Genomic DNA, 24,311 nt, shown 5'->3' on the forward strand with positions numbered 1-24,311 from the left:
CCAAGCAGCCGGTGAGAGTGGCGCAACTCCACAATATTACATTTACAATCACCCCCCGATGCCTGTCCATCAGTCTACTGTGCTTAGGATGGCCATCAACATCCTAAATCAGATCACCAACAATTTCAGTCCTGCTGTGGAGTGTTAAACCATAGCCCGTTCTTTTTTATCGACTACTAAAAAAAGATCAAAGACCCCTAGTCGGTAATGTGCGTATTAACGAAAGTGAGGTGGCTGATGCAACATTGTGGCAAGGCTTTTGCAACCCAGGCAGCTGAGCTCTATTCCTTGCAGTATGACTTGTATGAATAATGTATCCATTAGAGTAAAGCCTCGCTCGTTCTCTCTCACTCATTTTAGTCTGATTAGACTCGTCTCTGCACAGCTATAGAAAGAGGAAGACATATATAAAAAAACATTTTTACAGTATGCTGTATGCCAATAGAGATCAAACCTACAGGATTTTAGGGCTGGGTATTGAATAAAGATTTCCCGAATTTATTTGATTCCGATTCACAAGCTCTCGATTTCATTCTGAAGCAATTTTATTTGATTGTGATTAAATTGGGTATATTTCAGTTATAATGTCCAGTTTGCTTACAAATGAATGAAATTCTCTCTCAGCTAATGCTGTAAATTATACAGGGAACCTTCTAACTTGGTAAATTATGAAAACATAAATTTTCAAAACTTACAGATCCCGAAATATGCAGTTCGATTGCTATTTATTTAAAAGATATAACAATCAAGACAACCAATATTAAGTAAACTTTAAAGTAAAAGTAAAACATTCATCTTGTATTTTATCGTCATCGGATCGTTCCAATGAAGATCAAGATTCATTTGAAAATCGATATGATTATCGAGCTCAGCAGGATATTTAGTGTTAAGTTACTCTAAAAGTAATCCACTACAAATTACTAATTACATCTCAACAATTGTTATCAGATTTCACTGCTCATTACTTAATAGAAAAAGTAATTACATTTCTAACTACTTTAATTTTTAGTTGCTTTCCAAAACACTTTTTACACTTTGTCTGCTCAACGAATTCAAAATGATGTCTATATTTCCTCCTTGTTCTGATTACACAAACTTAAATGTAATGCATTATACTTTTTATTTTTTTACAATAAAGCAACTCATTTCTTTGTGATCAGAGTACACCCAACACTAAGGAGATATGATGGACTCTGTCTGTGTAACCTTCGATAGCTTTTCTCCTGAAAGCATCTCACTACTGTAAGACATGCTTGCTAAAAGCCTGGCCTTGCTATTTCTTCAAGCTGTTTTACATGGAAGAAATGGGTGATTGTGTTATATTGGAAAGTGGCAACACATGGTCAATCTCTACAAAGCAGAAAAGTGCACAAATAAAAGACATTAAAGGTGTGTTTAAGTATGCACATGGATTCTGTGTTTCAGGGCACAACTTTTGCATGTAGCTGAAATAAAAACCATGCAGGCTCAATGGGGGCATGATAAATGCAATGTGTACATGACTCTTAATCATCCATCATACAGGGATCTAAAAGGGTTGAATTTTGACACCGTATTGATGATATAGTGCAGAGTATCTCAGGAGGGGTTCACTGAAAGAGTAATATAATCCTGGTAAAGGCGCAGAGGCTAATATTAGCAGTGGGAATGGGAGATTGGTGCGGGGGAGAGGGAGTAACTGATAAAGAAAGGGAGAGGTCAAGGAAGAGAATGAGGCAGGCTCAGCTGTGCAATGGGCCCGGGGCACACCCGGCCATAATTACGCCTGGATTACGAGAGGCTCGCTCTCCAGACTGCCTGCCAAACATTATGTCCCAGATTATGGCCCAGATGCAGCACCACTAAGCTGCAGAAGTCGGTCAATGGCTGCTCGCTCACCTCTAAGCAGAATTAAAGCACACCCACAGCAGTAGGGGGTGGCAAGCGAGCTGGGCCAAAAAAGCGCAACTCCCCACCCTTGCACCCAACAACCAAATGAAAATGGGTTTGATTTGCAAAATATTTTTTGAGGGCTGTGCCATCTCAAACCCAGAACAAAAAAAAAACACACACACACTAAAGGGCCATTCACACAGAATGCCTTGCTGTGTTTTGTCTATGTAAATATGCACTCGACGGACGTCTCTGACCATCGTGATACATTTGAGCATTTAGTGGCATAAGAACCCTGTTTTTAAAACCCTGTATCATGTTAAAAACTGTTCACATTTTTAAAACCATGTCTCGAGACCAGTGTTGGGAAGTAAATAACTAAAAGAAGTGATGCTACCAACTACATTTTACAGTGGCGTTAAAGTAGCGATTGTACAATAGTAAAACTTTTTCAGTAGCTAGCTACATTTTCCAAGCGGTGTCACAAAATGCTACATTTATCATGTTGCATTGCAAATGCTACAATGGAGCGGATTGAGTTACCAAATGTGCTAACCTAAATCTCATATGGCATGTATCGCTGGGAAATCCAAATCATTGAAGTTAATCAGTTCTTTTGGACAGTTCATGTAAAAAGAACCAGTTAATAGTTAATATATATATATATATATATATATATATATATATATATATATATATATATATATATATATATATATATATATATTAGTTTTAGAGTTTGGAACTCCAGTTAATTTTTAGTGAGTCGGTTTGTTTGGAAGGTTTATATAAAGGAACTAGTTCACATAAATGATTCCCTAATTCACTTGAGCTCCTGCACAGCATTAAAGGAACTTCACCTTCTTTCTTGAAACAAACTATTGCTGCTGTTTTTTTCTTTTCTTCTTTTTTTTTTAACCATATTTACACTTTCTAGTTTTAATACTGTATATTTAGTATTAATATATATGTTTAACTTTATTGTTTAATGTCCCCCTAATAAAATATATCAGTTAATTAAATAAATATGAATTAATTTTATAATAATACATTATTTAATCTGATTGTTTTTACAAATATTTTGTTTAAATGGCTTCAATGTACTTTCTTTTTTGGTAACATGTAGTGTACACTACTTTGTTAAAAGTGTACTGCAGCTTAACTACTTTAAGTTATGAGCAGCTTGTAGCTTGGGAAGTTACATTTTCAAAGCAGTTCACACTGCTCAAGTCACCTGAGCTTTATTCCATTCAGATTTTTTAAGTGCAAAAATGTGTCCTATGCGAATGCCCCCCCTTACACATACAGACACACAAGCCCAAGCTAGTTCTAATTGCTTTATTAATTTGAAACAAATCACAGGAAAATGTTGAGAAAACCTAAACCTTTACATATTATTTATTGCATTTCAGAACACTGTAGTTCAAAAGCAGCATTGTGCTGTTTGCAAGTCCAATATGAGGCATCAGCCTCTGTCATTTAAACTTGCACAATTCTCTCGGTCCTCTTTTAATCTCCAGCATCCGGCACAGACAGTATAATTGGTTCTGGTTACAAAATGCATGTCTACAGACACAGGCGAGACAGTTCTACTGTGCTATGTGCAGTGCATCCATCTTCCTTTGGGGAGGAGCTTAAATCTAAATCAACGTTGGCATCCTCCATAAAAAAGCAAAAATAAGGGCGTTCTTTCCCAACCCCCTTCAGAGAGAAGACTTTAGAACATCAAAGACCTTCAGGGCAGACTCGATGCAGCCATCAAAATTGGAGTGTGTGAAACCGTCACCCCCACACACCAGCAGAGGCTGGGAGAGCAGTGTCATCTGCCCCGGGCAATCAGCCACCGATCTGGTCACCTAATTAGGGAACAACAAAATTGAGTGATTGGACTTCCAATAGCTGATGCAACCTCATTCTAACACTGATATTGAGTTGTTAACCCTCAGAGTCCCAAATAGAGTACATACAGTAAATACAGTGATGGCCAAAAATATTGGCATCCTTTGTAAATATGAGATAAGAAGGCTGTAAAAAATGTATCCTTATTGTTTATCCTTTTGGTCTTTCATTCAAAATATTCATAAACATGTATTCTCAAATACAGTAGATAAAAACAGCTACATGTCGCTGAATGATGATGACTAAATGCAGTCGGTGCCAGCCAAACATCACTTCAGTCTATTATGATGGACTTCAGAGGATGAACTGATGCCAACTCCAACCTGCATCACCTCGGTCTATTGATGGACTACGATCTTGAAATGGAATGTATAGACTAACTTTTGCCAACAAAAGCCTTCATCAGCCAATTAACAAGGACAATTGCATCTGTGAACTTCAGCAATTAATCAAGGATGGACTTCAAAGACATTAGTAATTAATCTTACAGTTCAAACACAATCGATGTTTAAACCCTGACCCTTAACACTTACTTCGTTTAATCATTTTAAACCATGATTTGAACTATACATAAGTAATATTTACATTATATTCATAATGTTAGCCAGAGGGGAACTGGCCCCCACAGTGAGTCTGGTTTCTCCCAAGGTTATTTTTCTCCATTAATCAACATCTTATGGAGTTTTGTGTTCCTTGCCACAGTCGCTTTCAGCTTGCTCACTGGGGTTATTAATACAATTATTATTGAATTATTTTTAAACACGATTAAGAATCGTATTTTATTTAATTACACAATGATGATTCATTAACTTTATAGACATTAAAGTTTTATTGTCTATTAATGCTGATATTATGTAAAGCTGCTTTGAAACGATGTGTGTTGTGAAAGGCGCTATACAAAAAAAATTCCAAACACAACACAAGTTTTTTCAAAAACTAATATTTTTGTCAAATATATGTGTGACAATTACTGGCACCCTTTAATTCAATACTTTGTGCAACCTCCCTTTGACAAGATAACAGCTCTGAGTCTTCTCCTATAATGCATAATGAGGTTGGAGAACACATGGCAAGGGATCTGAGACCATTCCACACAGAATGTCTCCAGATCTTTCAAAATCAGAGGTCCATGTTGGTGGACTCTCATCTCTAGTTCACCCCACAGATTTTCTATGGGGTTCAGGTCATAGAACTAGGATGACCATGGCAGAACCTTGATTTTGTGGTCAGTAAACTATTTTTGTCTTGATTTTTATGTGTTTTGGATCATTGTCCTGCTGGAAAATCCAACCACAGCCCATGTTAAGCTTTCTGGCAGAGGCTCTTATGTTTGACCTTTTATCTGTTGGTATTTGATAGAGTCCATGATGCCATGTATCTGAACAAGATGTCCAGTACCTCTGGCATAAAAACAGCCCTACAACATGAAAGATCCACCACCATATTTACCGTGGGCATGAGGTACTTTTCCATATGGCTACCTCTCTGTGTGCACCAAACTCATCGCTGTTGTTTACTGCTAAAAAGCTCTATTTTTTGTTTCATCTGACCATAGAACCCAGTCCCATTTGTAGTTCCAGTAGTGTATGGCAAACTGATAATGCTTGAGTTTGTTGTTGGATGAGAGCAGAGGCTTTTTTTTTTAAACCCTCCCAAACAACTTGTGAAGTAGGTGATGTCTGATTGTAGTTTTGGAGACTTTCTGACCCCAAGACCCAACTAATCCCTGTAATTCTCCAGCTGTGATCCTTGGAGAATTTTTGGCCACTTGAACCATCCTCCTCATCATGTGTGGAGATAACATAGACACACGTCCTCTTACAGGCCAATTCGTAACATCTCCAGTTGATTGGAACGTCTTAATTATTGCCATGATGCCATGAAATGTGTATTTTCAATGCTTTAGCTATTTTCTTAAAGCCACTTGTCATTTTGCGAAGCTCAACAAAATTTTTCTCCACATCATAGCTTTAATCTTTGGTCTTACCCAATGTGATGGATTGCTAAGAGAATTTGGCCAGTGTGTTAACTCATATTTATACCCATGTGAAACAGGAAGTCATGGCTGAACAATTTCATGTTCATTGTCACGCAGGTGTACTAATAAAAATACAAAATATGAATGGCAATATACTTCAGATATATTTTACTCACAGGGAATATATTTTACGAATTTCTAGGGGTGCAAATAATTGTGGCAACATGTTTTGGAGAAAAATATTTAATTATGTGATTTCCCCCCTTTCAATTAGTTTACTTCAATTAAAGGTTAGATGTTTGTGAATATTTTCAATGAAAGATCAAAAAGTTAAACCATAAAGACATATTTTACACAGCCTTCTTTGCACATATTTACCAAGGGTGCCAATATTTTTGGCCACAACTGTAAGTGCTAGTTCCTTATTTGAGCAGTGGGTGGGTGTGTATGCAAATGTGTCCATTTAAAGTTGAAGTGTGTAATTTTTTCAATGTTAAAATACTTTCTCCTATCCCAGTGATATGCAGAAACAACTATAAGTAAGCCACTCGTAGGCTTACTTATTCCCTGGAAAGTGTAAACAATGTGGAAAAATCAATATATTGTTCTGTTTGATCATCCTGACATAGCGACACTGACACGAATAATGGCGCAATTTTGAAGCGGTAATTATTTTCGCAAATCTGTTTGGTGATACTGTTTGCACAGAAATTACACTTTACAGTACACCTATACAATCGTATAAACTTAATTCTTTTTAAATCCAAAGCAAAATACAGAAAATTGACTGCTCCATAAATGTTGGATTAATCATAATCCATCATGTATGGCTTTTATATATTAAAGGAATAATTCACCCAAAAATGAAAGCTCTGTCAGCATTTTATTTCAAAACACCGGTTTTTATAAATCATCTTTTTTTCTGTACAAAAAAAGTGAATGGTGACTCAGCCTGTCAGTCACTAAAGTTCTGCTAAACATCTCTTTTTGTGTTGCACAGAAGTCATACGGATTCGAGACAACATTAGTGTGACATGAGAGCCTTGGAATAAGCATTATGATGTATGCATTCTATAATTAACAGTAAATTATTTCCAGTAGCATATGCAAATCTCTGCTGTCAAAAACAACCTTTGGCTGCAGACAAAAAAAAAAAAAAAAAAAGGCCACAGCTCAAAACAGCGTCTCTGTACAGTGTTTAAATGTAGAAATACTACAGAGAGTAAACACATTCCATGCATGGCCCATTACAAAGGCTTAGGCTGGCCCCAACGCTCCGCCAGATAAACATCGAGGTGCAACGCAAGGAAATAGTGTCCATTTCCTGAGGTTTTTACTAGGCATCGTAACAGATGGAGCTCTATCATCGTTCTGTCCAAACCTCCCCTCCCCTCTTGTTTCTTTAAATGGTAATCTTTGTGTAAATCAATTGATAAACGTTTGGCATGAAATGTGGCCAAGAACAAATTGTTTGGTTTATTCTAGAGCTAAGCTCATGTAAGCAGGCCTGAACTCCTCCATGTTCCTCTGGTGTTCATTCAGTACTCTAAAGTGAATACAGCATATCAGAACATAGGTTCTGCAAACTACAGAGCTTTAAAGCTGAAGTGTCATTTTTTCTATGCTAAATTACGTTTTACGTTCCGCAAGCTTATGTGCAAAGAGAACTGTAAGTAAGCCATTGGTAGGTCGATTTTCATGAAAAGTGTAAATAATGTGGTTCTGTTTGAGTATCCCAACCCAACAGAAATAACAAAATTGGCTCAACCAATGGTGTGAGTTTGGGGTGAGATTATCTGTTTTGTTCTGACCAATAGAAGGTAGAGGGGAGTGTTAAATATTTTTGCAATTCCGTTTGGTGATGACATTGATGCAGAAATTACACAATTAACCTTTAATAAGTATTTGTCATAAAACAAAAGTTGGGGAGTCTCCAACTTTTAAGGTCTAAAACCTTTTACAGCACATACTGTAGACATTTGATTTAATTTTATTCAACTTTCATAAACTATCATTTTATAAATGCTCAGTGGCCTTTAGATATGACAATTTGTTTATAGCCAGGCTAAGATTCAGAATTCACCTCAAATATTCATTAGCATGAAACTGAAGAAAGCACTCTGTAGGCAGTGTGTAAACCAAGCACATCACACAGGAAGTTGCATGATTTAATCACAGCTCTTATTTCAATGCTGTGGAATGTACAGTCGATGACAAAATCCTTGAAAGTCTCCCAATAAATAACAAAACCTGCACATTTATTTTAACTATTTTGAAATGGCATTTATGCACAAATCACATTTATTTTGAATCACTGAGGTGGTGCGCACACTTTCCATTAGGCCATTGTTTTTCACTCAACCACATTTTGCTCCAAAACCATATGCAGTTTTTATATGGAACACTAAAGATGAATTTTAAAGAATTTTCAAGCTCCATACACTTAGTCCATATTAGTGGTCGACCGATATATATCGTGAGGCGATAAATCGGCCGATATTCTGACTTTTTAAATTATTGACATGGGCCGATACATTTTCCATTTGGCCGATTTGTTTCTTGTGACAGACGTGTTTGAGCTCATAATGTTAAAGTGCTCATCTGTTTCATTCTCCCTCTCTCCTCCACAGTTCCCTGTAACGTTAACTGTCTTGTCTAATGATAAAAAGGCAAATATCAATAAAACTAATATCATACCATCTGCAAATATGTGCATATCTCATTTAAACAGATGCAATAAACAAAACTTAAGCAAATCCAGCATCCTGTGAGCATCTGCCTCTAAAGCATGTATTCCATCAGCCTCTCCTCAGCAGATCCTTGTAACTTTTAACTTTATTTTCTAATGATAAAAGGCAAATGTCAATAAAACTTCTATTATATATCGTCGGCAAATACGCAGATATCTCGTTTAAACAGATCTTACGAAAATCCAGCGTTTTCTTCCCATTGAGCACTCATCCAATATCTTCCTCTGAAGCCCGTATTCTGTAAACGTGTGCTATAAGTAAATGTCTTATTCACAATGCACTGTATGTACAGTTAGTTTGATTCTGTATTTTTGGAGTAAATGTGATGGCTAACATGCACATGCCATCCATGGTTGCTGGACTACTGTGTGTACTGTTATTTCCATCTTCCAAATATTTTAACAATTTCTTCATGTGTAGATAAATTATTAAAATCTAATGACTACACAGAAATCAGAAGAAACTGCTATTTACCATTTAAAATACAATATTATTTTTGTAGATTCTTTACAAGGTTTTGTGTGAAATTGAGTAAATATAGAGCTAATTAAGAGTTTATAATTTATTTATTTTTTAGCAATTTAATGTTTATGTTACTTACTATATTAAATTGTGTGATATATAGGCATTGTATCGGCCACCCTTCTCTCTGGATATCAGCATCGGCCGTTAAAAAACCCACATCGGTCGACAACTTAAGGCGTAAGACGATAGCTTTATGTGAGGAACACTGTTTTTCAATGACAGTAATTCCGTCTACTTTAACAGTGTTTTTTTGTCCTTTTCGGAGCTTGACAGATGTAGACACTATAATCTATAGATGCAACAGTATCGATCTTTATTGGCCAATAAAACTCACCATTGTATTTTGGTAAAATTTTTAAAAACAGCCGATGATGAGCGCTGATTATTTCCACCAAAATGTCTCTTGTGTGGAATTACTTTGAATTGGGTGACAATGACAGGAGAGTTGCAATTTGCAAACTTTGCATTGCTAGAATTTCACAAGGTGGAACTACAATTAAAACACAACTAATTTAATTACTCACCTTAAAGCTAGACACAGAAATAAATATGATGAGTTAAATCTAAAGCAGAGGCTGTTTCAGTTAAAAAGCTTCATCACTGAGAATTCAGTTAATGTGAATAAAGAATGTTAATGTGAGTTAATAATGGGCTTTTTGTTGCAGTGTTTTGTTTATATCTGAGACGAGGTACTCTGAAACATGCAAAACATGTAGAGACTTAGACAATAAAGTTATTATTTGAAGTTTTTATTTACATTTATTTCAAAGTTATGTAATTTATAATCAGTGATTTGAATCTAGGTGGCAAAAAAATAAAATACCACCAAACTATCGATATCGGCAGATGTTGTTTTAAATAATTGGATAAATATTTTTGGATTAAATATACCTTTAAACATAAATGATAATGAGGGAATTCACACAATCTGCACTCAAAAGTTGTACTTCCTGTTAAAATAAGCAGTGTGTATTTGCAGTAGATTGAAAGTCATGACTTGGTCTTTCCAGCCATTTGAGAGCAGGGAAGTCAATGACTTTGACATGTGCTGTGTGTGCTGATGTCTTCTCTGCATACTCTAATGTGGCAAATGACGGGAATCAGCCTCAGAGAGATCTGACTCCTGCTCTGTGCTCTCTGTGTGTTTGACCGGGAGCTGGCACATGCACAGGTGTGTGTACATGTGTGAGAGTGAGCGTTCTGTTCCTGCCTGTGCAGTCTAAACGGGCCTTGGCCCACTCTCTGGTGCTCGGCGAGCTCTGCACTCCCACACAGATGTTCTATGTCCTATGACCTTAAACTGAGGCCCAGCGCTGCATGCCACAGAAGAGTGTGGGGGCTTCGAAAGAGAACGTCTGTGTGTGTGTGTGTATATGTGAGAAATCAACTGGGCAAGAAAGGGCGCAGTCCCACACAGTTTGTGAATGCATAAAGTACTACTGTAAATTTGTGTGTGTGTGAGCCAAGCGAGTGGGGGAAGAGTATGAATTTGTATGCGTGCGTGCACCCTGATAAACTTAGACTAGTTTTTTCTTCCAGAACATTTTCTCAATTCACCATTGCAGATAACCTCCATTAGTCCACTTATTAAAAAGGAATGCACTTTGCTGTACAGCAGGGATGCTTTTATTAGTGGCACTTGCTTGAATGAGCCAAGGCCTTTTTCATACTTGCTATACTTTATCACATTGATTACTGTGGACCTTCAAGAAAAATTTACAATAATTTTACTCCAGATTCACAATGTGGTAGAAGGAAATGGAATACAATAGAGTGAGATTCAAAAGTCTGAGTACACTTGAAAATACTTCTATTTTGCATTTTTCTAATTTAATATGTAATTATTTTTCATTACATATAACAAAATTGAGATTTTGTTTTTATTTGTTTTTTTATATTTGGTATTTGCTTTAATGACAGTATGCTCTCAAGCTGGCATGGACTCCACAAGTTTGTGCAAAACCTGATGATCCATGTTCTTCAGCATGATATGAGAATCTTGTGTGCTTGAATGGAAGCAATGAGTTAACATGGTCACAAATTTGCTTATACTTGATTAGTGACCTAGGTATACTTGTAGTTCAAAATTTTACATATTTCCTATTTATTTTACATAACTTTTCAGTGTTTTATTTTTTCCACAACATCCTAACAATTTGCTTATTTTCAGGTTTAAATTAGATTTTTATTCCAAGATAGTCAGTGAAGACATTTAAGCCCCAATGTAAATATAATAAAATATTATGAAATATTGAGTGAACCAGAATCCTTTTGACATCAGAGTTTGCTTCATTTGGTTAGTGTGACAGCATTTTCCAAACTCGGCACCGCACCAGCGAACCTCACAAAACAAGACTACTTGATAAAAGGTGGTCTGGCATATGCTTCCATGTAAACTCTCTTTTTCAATTGGCATGAAAGCAATCGGTCCTAACTCACAGAGTAATCTGTCCTAACTTGCGAAAGTGAACAGCTGTAGAGCGCAACATTGCCCGCCCACTTTTTTAACAGTCTTGGTTCTGGAAGTATTTTTCCAATTCATTTCTTCCATAGGGATTTAATAAAATCCTTTAAAAAAAAAAAATTAAGAGTTTTACGACATGAACAAAACAACAAGTTCCAAGATGAATCACAACAGTAAAAACTTTGATTCGAAGAAGAGCAGTATTTGAAGTCTACTTAGTGTGTTTCATAAGGGAATGAACTACAATACCATGAAGGGAAACATTTTATTGCAAAATATTCATATACATGCAAATATCTAAATAGTTTGAGAGTGTAGGGAGACCAACATCATGGGAGTGTGCGGTCGCTGCTGGGCTCTTTTGGTGCTCTTTTTTGGCTGTGATTCTCTGATTGGTGGATTGTTTCCCTTGAGGATACATGGATAGAGTAGTTTTCGCTAATAATTTCACTATTTACCACGATTAAAAAAAAAAAAGTAGTATAGTACTGATAGCATCAACAGAAGCATTTGCAATTGATTAACAACCTCAGAGCTCACGGTATGTCTGTCTTTAAAGGTTTATGCTGCAAGATATTGTTAAGAAATAATTCGCCTCAGGAGAAAATGAACAGGATTTCTACTTCTGGAAACCTGTTGCACTTCATTACATAACATATACATTTCTCGTGGCTGCTTGCCTCATAATAAATCGCCTTCAAAGCGTGGCTCACACTCTTCGCATTTCTACCAACATCAGAGTTTCTCAGTCAAACCAAAATTTCACAAACACATTATGTCATCTCACCTGGGAGTACCTCCACTTCTGACACTTGATGCTGTCTGGTTGAGGTAGTCCTGGCATCACCTTCTCCAGCTCTTTGAGGATGATGGGCTGCACTGAATCCTTCTCCTCCTCCAGGTGCAGGACGCCAAAGGGCACACTGGTGTGGACCACCATGGAAGGTCCACAGTCCTTCAACTCTGCAGAGAGATACAGGCAGTTCTCAATCTGACGTGTTTTGACTGCTCATGAGATCACTCACAAACATACAGATCACAGGCTTGACATCATGTGACACAGCCCAAAGAGATGAGCCAAGGACTGAGCGAAGTCAAAGTAAATACATTTCAAACAGAGGGAGAAACGAGGGTGAGATAAATGGCAGTGAAAGCTGCAGAAAAAGAGATACAAGCTGAAAATGCCACAACGACTTTTACTTCCTTAGAAAAAAGAACGCAAAGAGTATCACATTTGAAGGTGAAGAGTGTTATTTTTAGTTTAAGTACTTTCTCCTATCCAAGTTTAATGTGATGCGTCAACAATAAGGAGTTAAATTGGGTTTTCGGAGGTGGGGGAACCCTAAAATTGAGTAGTAAGGATTCAAAACCCCTTAAAGATTTTTAATAAACCATGAAAATTTGCTTCGGAAAATCAGTGGATGTCAGAAACAATCATAGATCATATTTTGTGATTCCAAGGAAGAGAGAAGTGTAACACACATATATGTACGCAGACGCACACAGTCTCATGCTACTTTAGAGAATGATACTCCTAATTACTATGCCGCCTCTACCTGCATCCCAACTAACTAGAGAAAAGCATAATGAAGTTGAATGTTTGAGCAAGTACACTTGTTAAGTGGAGACTGAATGTGTGAAATGGAACAAACAAACACCAGAGCTTACAAGAAGTTGCATGGATTGACAAAGAAGCAACCTCTTTTTTCTTGATTGAATCAAAGGTGCCAGAACAACATTCCAGACTGTTCCGGTCCAATTTAACCCCTGATTAATTTAACCCATTCACAGGATGATTAAGACTGTAGCTCTGTAGTGCTATCAAAACATTGTTTGTTTGAGCGTCACAACCAGTCCGACACAGTGACATTGAACTGGACCAATGGAGTGACGGTTTGGAGTCCTTCTCGGATAAATCTTCTACATGGAAAACTGAAAGCAAGCAGATATCAAATGGAGCATTTCTTTGACACAACCTCAGTGTTTCCCATTAATTACCTAGACTGTTTTTTTGTTTAATGCTCAAGCAAGCCTAATTTTAACTGCAGCATGACTGTTTAGTGAAATGAACTTCTCCCAAACAGACATTCAAAATCATAATTTTTCATATGAATCTACCAAGGAGGTCTATAATACCTGGAAAAATCTAATAATATTTACTATTTAAATGTTGCTTGAAATAAATTTAGTTTGGTCAGGGTACACAGTTATGCTACGTTCCATTCAAGTTGGATGTGGGATATTCCTACTTAATATCTCCGAACATAAATGGATTCCATTTCCCGATATTCAGAACTGCAACACTCCCATTAGCTTAGCAGGGGTTTGACTGTCATTAAGAGATGTCTCCTAGCAACCCAATTGATAAACATTTAGCATTTGTGCTTCAAGTGTACAATTATCCAAAGAGATTATTAATCACCTGTTTCTGCAGGCATTTGTTAAACAATCTTCAATATCATGCAATGTGGAAACAAACTCATTTATCAATATTACTTAATAAAGTGAATGTTTATCACTTACTTTGCATGTCTCACTGAGTGTCAACATGTTTGTGTGACATCATGCACCTGCATCTCGGCAAAATCAGAGTTGAGAATTTCTGCACGAGCAGAAGTTGTAATTCTGACTTAAAGATGCATTTCATTACACTTTTCCTAGTAGGAAGTTGTAAAATCCGAGTTGAATGGAACGCAGCACTACTTTTCAAAACTTTATCCAACACTGAATGCCCAAGCAGCCTAATTTATACTTAGAAAACTCCTGATGTTCCTTTTACAATGCAAAAGTCACTTACCAATTTACTTGAAGTGAAAATCAGTCTTCCTTTCCTGTTTAAAAAATTAAGCAATCACACAGTCACGCAGAACATCTTGTGTTTTTAAATCCATTAAAATCTCTTTCTCAGTGGCGATAGCGGCAGTTATGACAATCTCGCACTCTTCGCTCTTGAATTACATACATCACTTAAATCGATTGCGTCACTCAAGGCCAGCTACAAGGCCTCGACCTGGACATATCCTAAGGATCACACCCACCAAGAACAAATAAATCAATCTGATTGGCTGATGAATCTGACAATCTGACTTTAGTTGTTCATTCATTTGCACTGTTGAGGGATTCTGTAGAGAATCTGAAGGCCTGATGGGGTAGAGTTTAAACACACGTGCTGCTTTGGGCATGCGATTTGTGAAACAGTAGTCACACTTTGCTTGTAAGCATCAAGGGATAAATTCTGACTGGATAAACTTTTAGTTTTTCTCTATTTGTTTGTAGATTAATTTAGAGTGGAAAGTCATTAAAAATACATACAATCATACAAAAAGGTGATTGAGAATGAAAGGATGAGAAATATTTATTTATTTGACATGTTAGGCCAGCAGAGAAGGCTTTGCTGGCCCTGAGAATTCACCATTGTGCTTGAGCATGTAAAATAAATGTCCTTTTTTCTCTCCGGACAAGTCAATTTGTTACTCAGACAAGTGAATGACCAATTTACTTGTCCGGAGGACAAGCACATGACAATGCTTAATGTCGAGCCCCAGCTCAAATGTATGCTCTAGTTGATTTTGTGTTTTGACCATTTGTGAACTGTGTTAAACTCCGTCTCATTTACCATGCTTTGTGGATGTGACTTTTTTGCCATGTCATCACCATTTATGATTAAGTTACTACTAGAGTACAAAATTGTTTACAAGAGCAAAACGTTCTTCATCGATCTAGCCTCTTAATTTAGCTCTCAAATTGCACCAGATTGATGCAATTAACTTCTCGTACAACTTGTACAACTAAAATGTACAAACTTTTCTTACATGGGACCATGCCCCCGGACCACCCAAGAGGGGCTGAGGTCCACCCAGCACAGTCTCACAAAATCCTGTTGGAAACACTGAACCTGATACACTTTTCTAACAAGGCAAGCTAGCTGTGGCATTTTCACTGTAATTGTGACATGACCAACATTACTGTTTCAGTCATAATACTCCGGTCAGCCGAAGTAAATTTGTGTGAATGAAGTTTAGTAACTGTTCCAAAAAGTTTACAGCTTTCTATTCTCCAGACCACAGTTTCTCAGTGATATCATCTATGGGCAAACCAAACCTAATGATCTAATGCCCTTACAGGCATAGCTCATCGGCAGAGCCCGACTCATGAATGAGACCAGGCCTGATGTATTAGCCTTGCACATGCTGTAGTCATCCCTCTAATGACACTACTTTAAAACACACATTTAACATGATTGGGGGAAATAATGTTTTATTGGGTTCCATAAACATGGGCTGTGATTGAACAGATGGTGATACAGTGATTTGGGCCAATAATTGAAAATGGGACGATGATGTTGTCGCCCATCATTGATCAAAGCCTGAGGCCAAGGACAGGGTCGGAATAAGAACAAAGAGACTGGATAAATTGTAATATTAAACCTTTCATATGTTTCGTCACACATATGTGATGGTTAATAACTGGGCCCCGCAGAGTAGTGTCACACATAGGTGCTTCTGCAACAGCCAGTTACGTTTCAAGCTGCCAGATTCAAATCGGCTTTTGTGCAGACACATGCAGTGCTGGTCAAGCATCTGTAATTTATAATTGCTCAAACAGTTACTCATACAGTCTTTTAAACCACAGAACAAGTTTATTTTATATACATACATCCAACTCTTCACCAAGTACCACGCTAAAATGTTTAGAACTCTTATAAGAAGTCAATACATCGAACGCGATCTTCTTTTGATGTATGCTGCCATTTTATTACATTAAGCAGTTGTCATTAGTCAAACAAACAGCTACTCAAAGAGTCTTTTCAAGCACATAATATGTTCATTTTATGTAACAAACAGCCTAAATGTCACCAAAGTACCACGATAAGAGTTCACAGCTTGTATATGCACAGCAGAAATATCTAAACACAATTTTCCCATGCACACAGCCATGTCTACTTATTAGTTGCAGATGCAGTTTTCAGTCACACAAACAGCAACTAAAACAGTCTTTTCAGGCATATAATACATTTGTTTTCTGAAACAGACAGCCAAACTAACACAAAAACGCCACAATATCAGTTTAAACTCATATACTCACAGTGAAAACATGCTGATCGAGCGTGATTCTCTGATGCAAGCAGCCAAGTCTGTTGTCATTAGCGATACACACACACACACATACACACACACACACACACACACACACACACACACACACACACACACACACAATGTCTGAGAAGTCAAACGGTGCACATAGGTAAACTGAACTGCTGATATTATTTGTTCATTTGTTTTTACATCTATAAAAACAAAATAAACAAAATACAGTACAGTGCAGCAGACAAAACCCATTTGTTCACGTTTACTATATTATATACAGCATTTTATTTTATTTTCTTTGAAAATAAATAAACAATTTAAAAATTAAATAAAAAAAATACTCCTCTACACTCCACGACATGCAAAAATAACTCACTCCAAGAGACACTACAGGGGAATATAGACCCTGCTCATGAAAATGTTAAAGCCACTGACAGATTCACATGGTTAACACATTGGCTTTATGGTTACTTGTAAGGAGAGGTTTTATTTTAAAAACAGTCAGTTCAATAAGATGTACAGGTATTCTATTCAGTATAATTTTGTGGACCAACAGGGAACAACGAGCCATTTAAATCATGACAATTGGCATGCACCGAGACAACATGGTGTTTGAGGATGTATGATTGTAGGAAACGGTTCCAAATGTTAGCAGCAAAGCTGGCATGGTTCTAGCAAGGGAAATAGGAAGTCTATTTTTTCACTCGCTTATATAAGAGTTTACAAGCATTTCAGCTAAAAGGGAAAGAGAGCACTCTGATTTCACACACAAATAATAATTTCCAATCACCAGAATTTATCATTTAAAATTTAGATGGAATTATGGAGATGGCACAACAAAATGTTGTTCCTAAGCTAAAATTATTGATTTAACCAGTCAATATGAGGTTCACTTTTACAAAGTCAAGTAAATTAACTATTATTTTGGATGATGGTGGAACAAAAAGTTTTTATAATGTTCTTAATTTACCCCAAAGTCTTTGAAATACAGTATATTGAGCATAACAATATAAAGTTTTCCAAAAACTATAGTATTTGTTGGACATTTTGTGTTAAATTCTTGAAAAGTGCACCATCTAAATTTCAGATTTTAATTAAAATTACATAAGCAAAATTGAATGGAAGGATTAACTTGAAAAATTATGGACAAGACATAAAGGATTGATTAAGTGCTGATTCCTTTGTGTGAAAATAACTAAAGTAATTGCTCTAACCAGTCAATATGAGGTTGACTTTTGCTGACCAACTCAATAGTTTTATGAATATCAGCACTGGGCCAAAAACACAGAGACATGGTCATTTTCCATTTGCAGAGCAGTCAGACAGTATATGCGTTTGGCACAGGGCCAGACAAATGGAGAATGTTATAGATAGAGAGAAAGAGAGAGAGAGTGAGACAGATCGAGAGAGAAAATGAAAGAGAGGCTGTCTTAAAAAAGAAAAAAAGAGTGTTTATGTATATGTATGCATCTGCCAGAAAGTGACTGTGTGCGCGTAAGAGAGAGGTCATGAAGCGTGGGCAGAGAGCTGGCATTGTGCCTGCTAGTTGAGTCACTTATTTCTTGGTGGGGGCAGAGCTTGTCGCAAAGTTCACAGGGTGAATAGGAAACCGCATGTACTGCCTGACAGAAAATAACTTTCCAGTATTACCACCGAATGAAAACATACGAATGAATTCATATTTTATAGCCCAATTTGAAAGGGATGAATTTTCCTGGAGGTTTGGTTAATACATGTTTTCTTTAAATTCACGTATGCGTACTGATAACTTACATACACACAAATCAAATTTCCACAATTCTGGTTACAAAACCTAATTATTACATATGCATTATTCATTTTCTATAGCCCTATTCAGACAGGACCATTTTTCCCTGAGGCAATTAGGAAATTTGTGTTTCCCAGATGTCATATGGTTTTAATCCAGTCGGAATTTAACACTTCGGTAAAAATTACGGTAAAATAGTAAAAATACGTATTTTAGGACAATTTGGCTGTCCGAGTGAAGACTTCAATTTCTCAGTTTTTTTCATGGAGCCACAAGAAAAAGTATGTTTATTAATTCTGTTTGTTATCAGACATAGGAGAGAAAAAAATATCTTTAAATTGTGGTGTGATTCAATGGTTTCCAATCTTCCTGGTCTTTCTCGGTCTTGCTCAGTCTTTCCCTCAAGGAAATACATTTGCAGGATGTATTTAAGCATAACATAGCAGGTTAAAATAACTTCCTCTCCCCTTATAATGTAAAACACACATCAACACATGCAACTTCAACTCATATAAGGAAAGCTTACACACAGAACCTACATAAAGCTTGCACTTACAACCTACATAAAGCTTACATAAACACTAGGCTTTAAGCATGCATATTACACAACATAACAAAGACATACGTTTAATAATGTACAACTGTAATACAAAATATCAATAATGCTACTAAATGATTACAAATACCGATGACAATTAAAAGTGATTTATAAAACTGATGATTAATAATACTGCAACATTACATTTTAGTAAATTTAGTCTTCACCGAGAAACCTAATGTTGTCTGGATAGGACTTTCTGTGAACTTTGTCGAACACCACATATAAAGCATAACTTCTGACTGCCTGGTGCACCTTTATTATGGATTTATACATGATACTGTAATACATGTGCACACATCCAGAGCAACATGACCTTCCTTAAAGGAATAGTTCACCCAAAAATGAAAATTCTCTCATCATTTACTCACCCTCATGCCATCCCAGATGTCTTTCATCTGTTGAACTCAAATGAAGATTTTTAGAAGAATTTCTCAGCTCTTTTGGTCCATAAAATGCAAGTGAATGGGTGCCAACATTTTCAAGCTCCAAAAAGTACATAAATCAGCATAAACGTAATCCACAAGACTCTTTAAATCCATGTCTTTACTGAGATATGACAGGTGTGCGTGAGAAACAGATCAATATTAAGTCTCCACTATCATATTCTTCTTCTTGTGTTTTTGGTGATTCACATTCTTCATGCATACTGCCCCCTACTGGGAAGGGAAAAGACTTTAAAGCAAAAAAGTACTTCAATATTGATCTGTTTCTCACCCACACCTACAATGTCACTTCTGAAGATATGGATAAAACCACTGGAGTCGCATGGATTACTTCTATGGTGCCTTTATTTGCTTTTTAGAGCGTCAACATTTTAGCACCCCTTCACTTGCATTGTATGGACCTACAGAGCTGAAATGTATCCTAAAAAAAAATCATAATTTGTGTTCTGCAGAAGAAAGAAAGTCATACACATCTGGGATGGCATAAGGGTGAGAAACTTATAAGAGAATCTTTATTTTTGGGTGAGGTACCCCTTTAAGTAATGCCCACTTCCAGATAACAGACACACCCACCTCAGTAATAACAAAGGAGATCCCTATTCCATTTGAATAAGTACATGAAATAACAAATACCCCTATATTAACAACTGTAACTTAAATGTTGTTTAGAAAACAAATTTCATCTGAATATTGTTTTTTGGACAAAATTTAATATTTGTGGTCATTTTAGTATTTTGGTTGGGATTAGACTTTTCTAATAAGTTTCAGGCTTCTTGTGTCTTGTCTCGCATAATTTACAAACCATTTCTGATTTTGGCAAACCATCATCCAGCCCTGATCTACTGTAGCTCATACTCGATTTACCGAACAGCACTAATGTGCTCCTTTCCAGATGCTAAGGAACACAGTAATAGCTTATCATTAGCGGACTGCCAAAAAGTTTTCAAAGAAAGCTTGGGGTGCTCTGCAAGATCAGGCGCAGACCTACTTTACTGGAACTACAAGCAAAACACATTACAAAAATGAAAATGAAGATTAAAGCATGGCCGTGTGAAGGCTGAAGAGGGTGGAAGGAGCTCTCTGGCCTAAAAGAACAGCATAGCAGAATGCAAAATTTAACAGCTCTCCTAATTATGATGTTGCCCTCGGAAACACTGGAGTGGATGGAAGGTGACAGACGCAGAGGCTGTTTTCATGAGAATAATTCCAGTGGGCTCTAGCAGATACATGGTCGTGAACTGAAACAACCTTTCTAAGAAATATTTTCACTAACAAACCACATGACAAACTCACAAACACAAACTTTTGTAGGTCATACATGCACAAAGCTCATATACACCTACTAGACAAAGACATATTAAGAACACATGAGCTCTGTTTTGCAAAACCTAGTAAGCTGCCTCATTGTCTGCTATCAAGATAAACAGCTACCTTCTTAGCTAGCATCTTTAAAAATGTGTTGTTAATTATGATGGCTTTTAAATAGAATGATAAAATGGTTATAATTAACCAACTTATTCAAAATCACAAAAATGTTTGGATTTCGGAGTGAAAAGAAGACAATGAAACATCCAAAAGATACATAAAACCGTCAATATACCCTTTAAAAAAAACTTTTATAAAATTCTTGAATCTCATTGGCTTATACACGTGTGTGAGAACTGACAATTGTGAATTAGTAATGGTGGCTTTCTGAACAAAAACTTAATCAGAGAGTAAGGAAATAAGAAAATGCAGACAGGAGCGTTTTAAGGATGAAAACCTAAAAAAAAAAAATGCTTTTAAATAAACACATGTACATATTTTCAATAATACAAAATCATAAATTATTGCTTACATAACATGCATGTGCAAACACAAACACTAAACATACACTCATAATCACACATGCAGGAAGATCTTCAACATTCTTGTGAATAGACATATGGGCATTCAGCATCATTATGAGACTGCCCTTTGTGCTATTGATGACACAATTCAAGTCAGACAAACTCAAATACACAGTAAAGTTGCGTAATTTGCAGAGAAGACAGGACAGGGGGAAAAAGAAAAGAGAATAAAGAGGATAAAACACTAGTGAAATGAAGAGACGAACAGGGTTTAAAATTATTGCTTAAAAAAAAAAGAATTTAAAATTCTCATTATGTGTGTGTGTTTGTGTACGGAATGGTCGACATGATAACCATGGCCAACTTTTGGTGTCTCGCAGATGTTAAAAAGAAACATGGATGCTAACAGTTTATCCTCTTTGGTGTAATATGAAAAACATTATTGACCAAAGTAATATTATCAATCACAGATTGTGGTACGGCAATATTTTGTAAATAAAGGTGGTGTGTTTTGTTTATGCTCTTTAAACTGCTTCTTTTAAACTTCGTTCTCTATCTGGTTTGTAACGATAGGCCTAGAGAGAAGGGCTGGTGGGAGCAACTATGGAGGAGAAAGACAGCATAAAAATTTGTCAATGAAAGTCGCATACCTGTGATTTTTTTGCACAGTGAGAAATCAGAGTCCAAATGAGAGTGCCAGAATTTTTCAGGAATGAATTTGATTATAGAAAGCGGTTGTCTTTACCTGAATTTTTCAATAGTTAATTTGGCCTTAGAATGTAGTTATCATTACCCAAATTTTCAGGAGTGAATTCAGTAATAGAATAATGTTGACATTACCTACATTTTCAGGAGTGAATTTGGTTTATAGAATGGAGCTGTTTTTAACTGAATTGTAGGGATTAAAATTCAGTTTATAGAATGGATTTGTCATTAACTGAATTTTCAGGAGTGAATTCAGTTGTAGAATGGAGTTTTCACTACCACAACTTTAGGAAGTGAATTCAGTATAATGCATGGATTTGTGATTAACTGAATTTCTGGAGTGAATTCAGTTGTGGAATGCGGTTATCATTTCCTGAATTTTCAGGAGTGAATTCGGCTTATAGAACGCAGTTATCATTACCTGAATTTTTGGGAGTAAATTCAGTTTATAGAATGGAGTTCTCATTATCTGAATTGTAGGGAGTGAATTCAGTTTATTGAATGTAGTTGTCGTTCTCATTATGAATTTTCAGGAATGAATTCCGTTGTGGATTGCAGTTATCATTAACCTGAATTTTCAGGACTGAATTGGTTATAGAATGATTTTGTCACTCGTGTTAATAACCAAACAGTGTGTGTACAGAAAGGGATTAAGAACTCAGAAGAGGACTGACAACTGTGTTTATCTGCTGTGTGTACGTGCCTGGTGTGTGAAAGAAACATGAAAGCAAGAAAAAACAGAAAAGACAGAAAAACAGAGCGAAAGATGCAAGTGAGAGTGGGAGATAGAGATGAGAGGGAGAAAACATGAAGGCACTGACCTAAATTGCGCTTTTTATCGTCTATGGCGATGAAGCGAATGCAAGGATTATTGGAGACGTACTGGGCTGCCCAAGGGACGTCGATCCGCACGTCGGCTTTGTAGAAGAGTCCAAGTGCATAGCGGGAAGAGTAACTGACAGCCTCCAGCTTCCTTCGCTGATTCTCCCCCATCACTGCACAGACACAAACACAGCAGTACAGGATGAAGCCTCTGGGCCCCAGCTAGCTCATCTCATCCACACTTCTCTCTGTTCAATTCAGACAGCCGCCAGCAACGGTGTCTGTGAAGAACGGGCCTTCAGATCGCACAGATCAAATGAGAGAAACGCTGTGCTGCCAACTCACAGACCTTCCACAGCACCAATCTGACAACATACTTCCCTGCTGACAAGACTAGCTTAGACCAGCATGTTTAATGCTGGTTAGGAGCTGGAACCAGGACAGCCATGTTGTTCACTGGTAAAAACTCCTGGTCTTGCAGGTTAATATAATTAAAGGGATATTTCACCCAAAATGTTTAATTCTGTCATCATTTGCTCACCCTCATGTTTTTCCAAACCCGTATGACTTTCTTCTGCAGAACAGAAAAGAAGACTATTTACTTTTTATTTTAATTGCAAAGTTTTTTCTCTCCATACAATGGAATGGTTACTAAGGCTAACATCCTGCCTCCTTTTGTGTTCCACAGAAGAAAGAAAGTCATATTGGAACAAAATCAATGTGAGTAAATGATGACAGAATTTTTGGGGGGCCAACTATCCCTAAGATGCCTGGTGAAGGCACCAGCATCCAAAACACAACAATCTGGAGATCTGGTTTCCATATCAGGCTTCTTAAACTAGCTTAATCAGCAAGGGTGTAACAAAAGCATGGAGATAGATGTATAGTTGATGAGTAGGGTATTTAAAAATAAAACCAGCAAGTCCTTTTTGCTTTTTATACACAAAATGTAGAGGTTTAAACAGACAGTGAGTGACACTTTAATGAGAATGCAGTGGAAGAATGCCACTTGAGCTTTTAGGATTCTTTCTTAGTCTTTTCTTTTTTATTTCATTTTAAATGCTGTCCTTGTTTCCTGACTGGAACATCTGTTATTTATTGGAAACAAGCAGTCACACTAAGGCCTGCTTTAGTTATTTAGGGCCCACAGGTACTGAGTATAGTAAAGGTTAAAGGTCACCCCTTCAGAATCAAATGCATATTTCTACCCGTTTCCAGTGAGAGAAGAAGGGGGTTCAGAGAAAAGCAAGAAGAGAAAATTAGGACCTGATCAACATTATTCTACAAAGCATTTTCTTCCCCTAAAGCATCAAACAGATGTTTGGTCAAAAAAAGATGAACATATAAGGGGGGGGACTGTTGCTTGCGTGTCACCAAGTGACAAACTCCTGCAGAAATTGGTGAGATTTTTGGGCTTTGTTTGGCACCTTTGGACCTGACAGCTATTGTAACTATGTGATTCAGTTATAACATTCTTTCCTTCACACATTTGTTGTAGATTGTATTTATGCATCTTGTTCAATAATTTTTGTTAATGGCTAATTTGTTTGGTTCGTCAATCTTTG

At 36.7% G+C, this 24,311-nt stretch overlaps 1 protein-coding gene across 2 annotated transcripts in view; it reads right to left on the minus strand.

The window, feature by feature from the left end:
• Positions 1–3,204: 3,204 nt before the first annotated feature.
• The window catches only part of rnls (renalase, FAD-dependent amine oxidase), a 63,926-nt gene continuing 42,819 nt past the window's right edge, over positions 3,205–24,311 (minus strand). For both annotated transcript variants that reach the window (XM_052112705.1, XM_052112704.1), the window contains exons 5-7: positions 22,746–22,919; positions 12,276–12,451; positions 3,205–3,728 (exon numbers count right to left, since the gene is read on the minus strand). In XM_052112705.1, coding sequence (XP_051968665.1) covers positions 3,576–3,728; positions 12,276–12,451; positions 22,746–22,919 — 503 coding nt within the window. In that variant the 3' untranslated portion in view covers positions 3,205–3,575. The remainder of the gene's footprint in view (positions 3,729–12,275; positions 12,452–22,745; positions 22,920–24,311) is intronic.

Source organism: Xyrauchen texanus, chromosome 40 (assembly GCF_025860055.1).
Source record: "Xyrauchen texanus isolate HMW12.3.18 chromosome 40, RBS_HiC_50CHRs, whole genome shotgun sequence".
Classification (NCBI taxonomy): Eukaryota; Metazoa; Chordata; class Actinopteri; order Cypriniformes; family Catostomidae; genus Xyrauchen; species Xyrauchen texanus.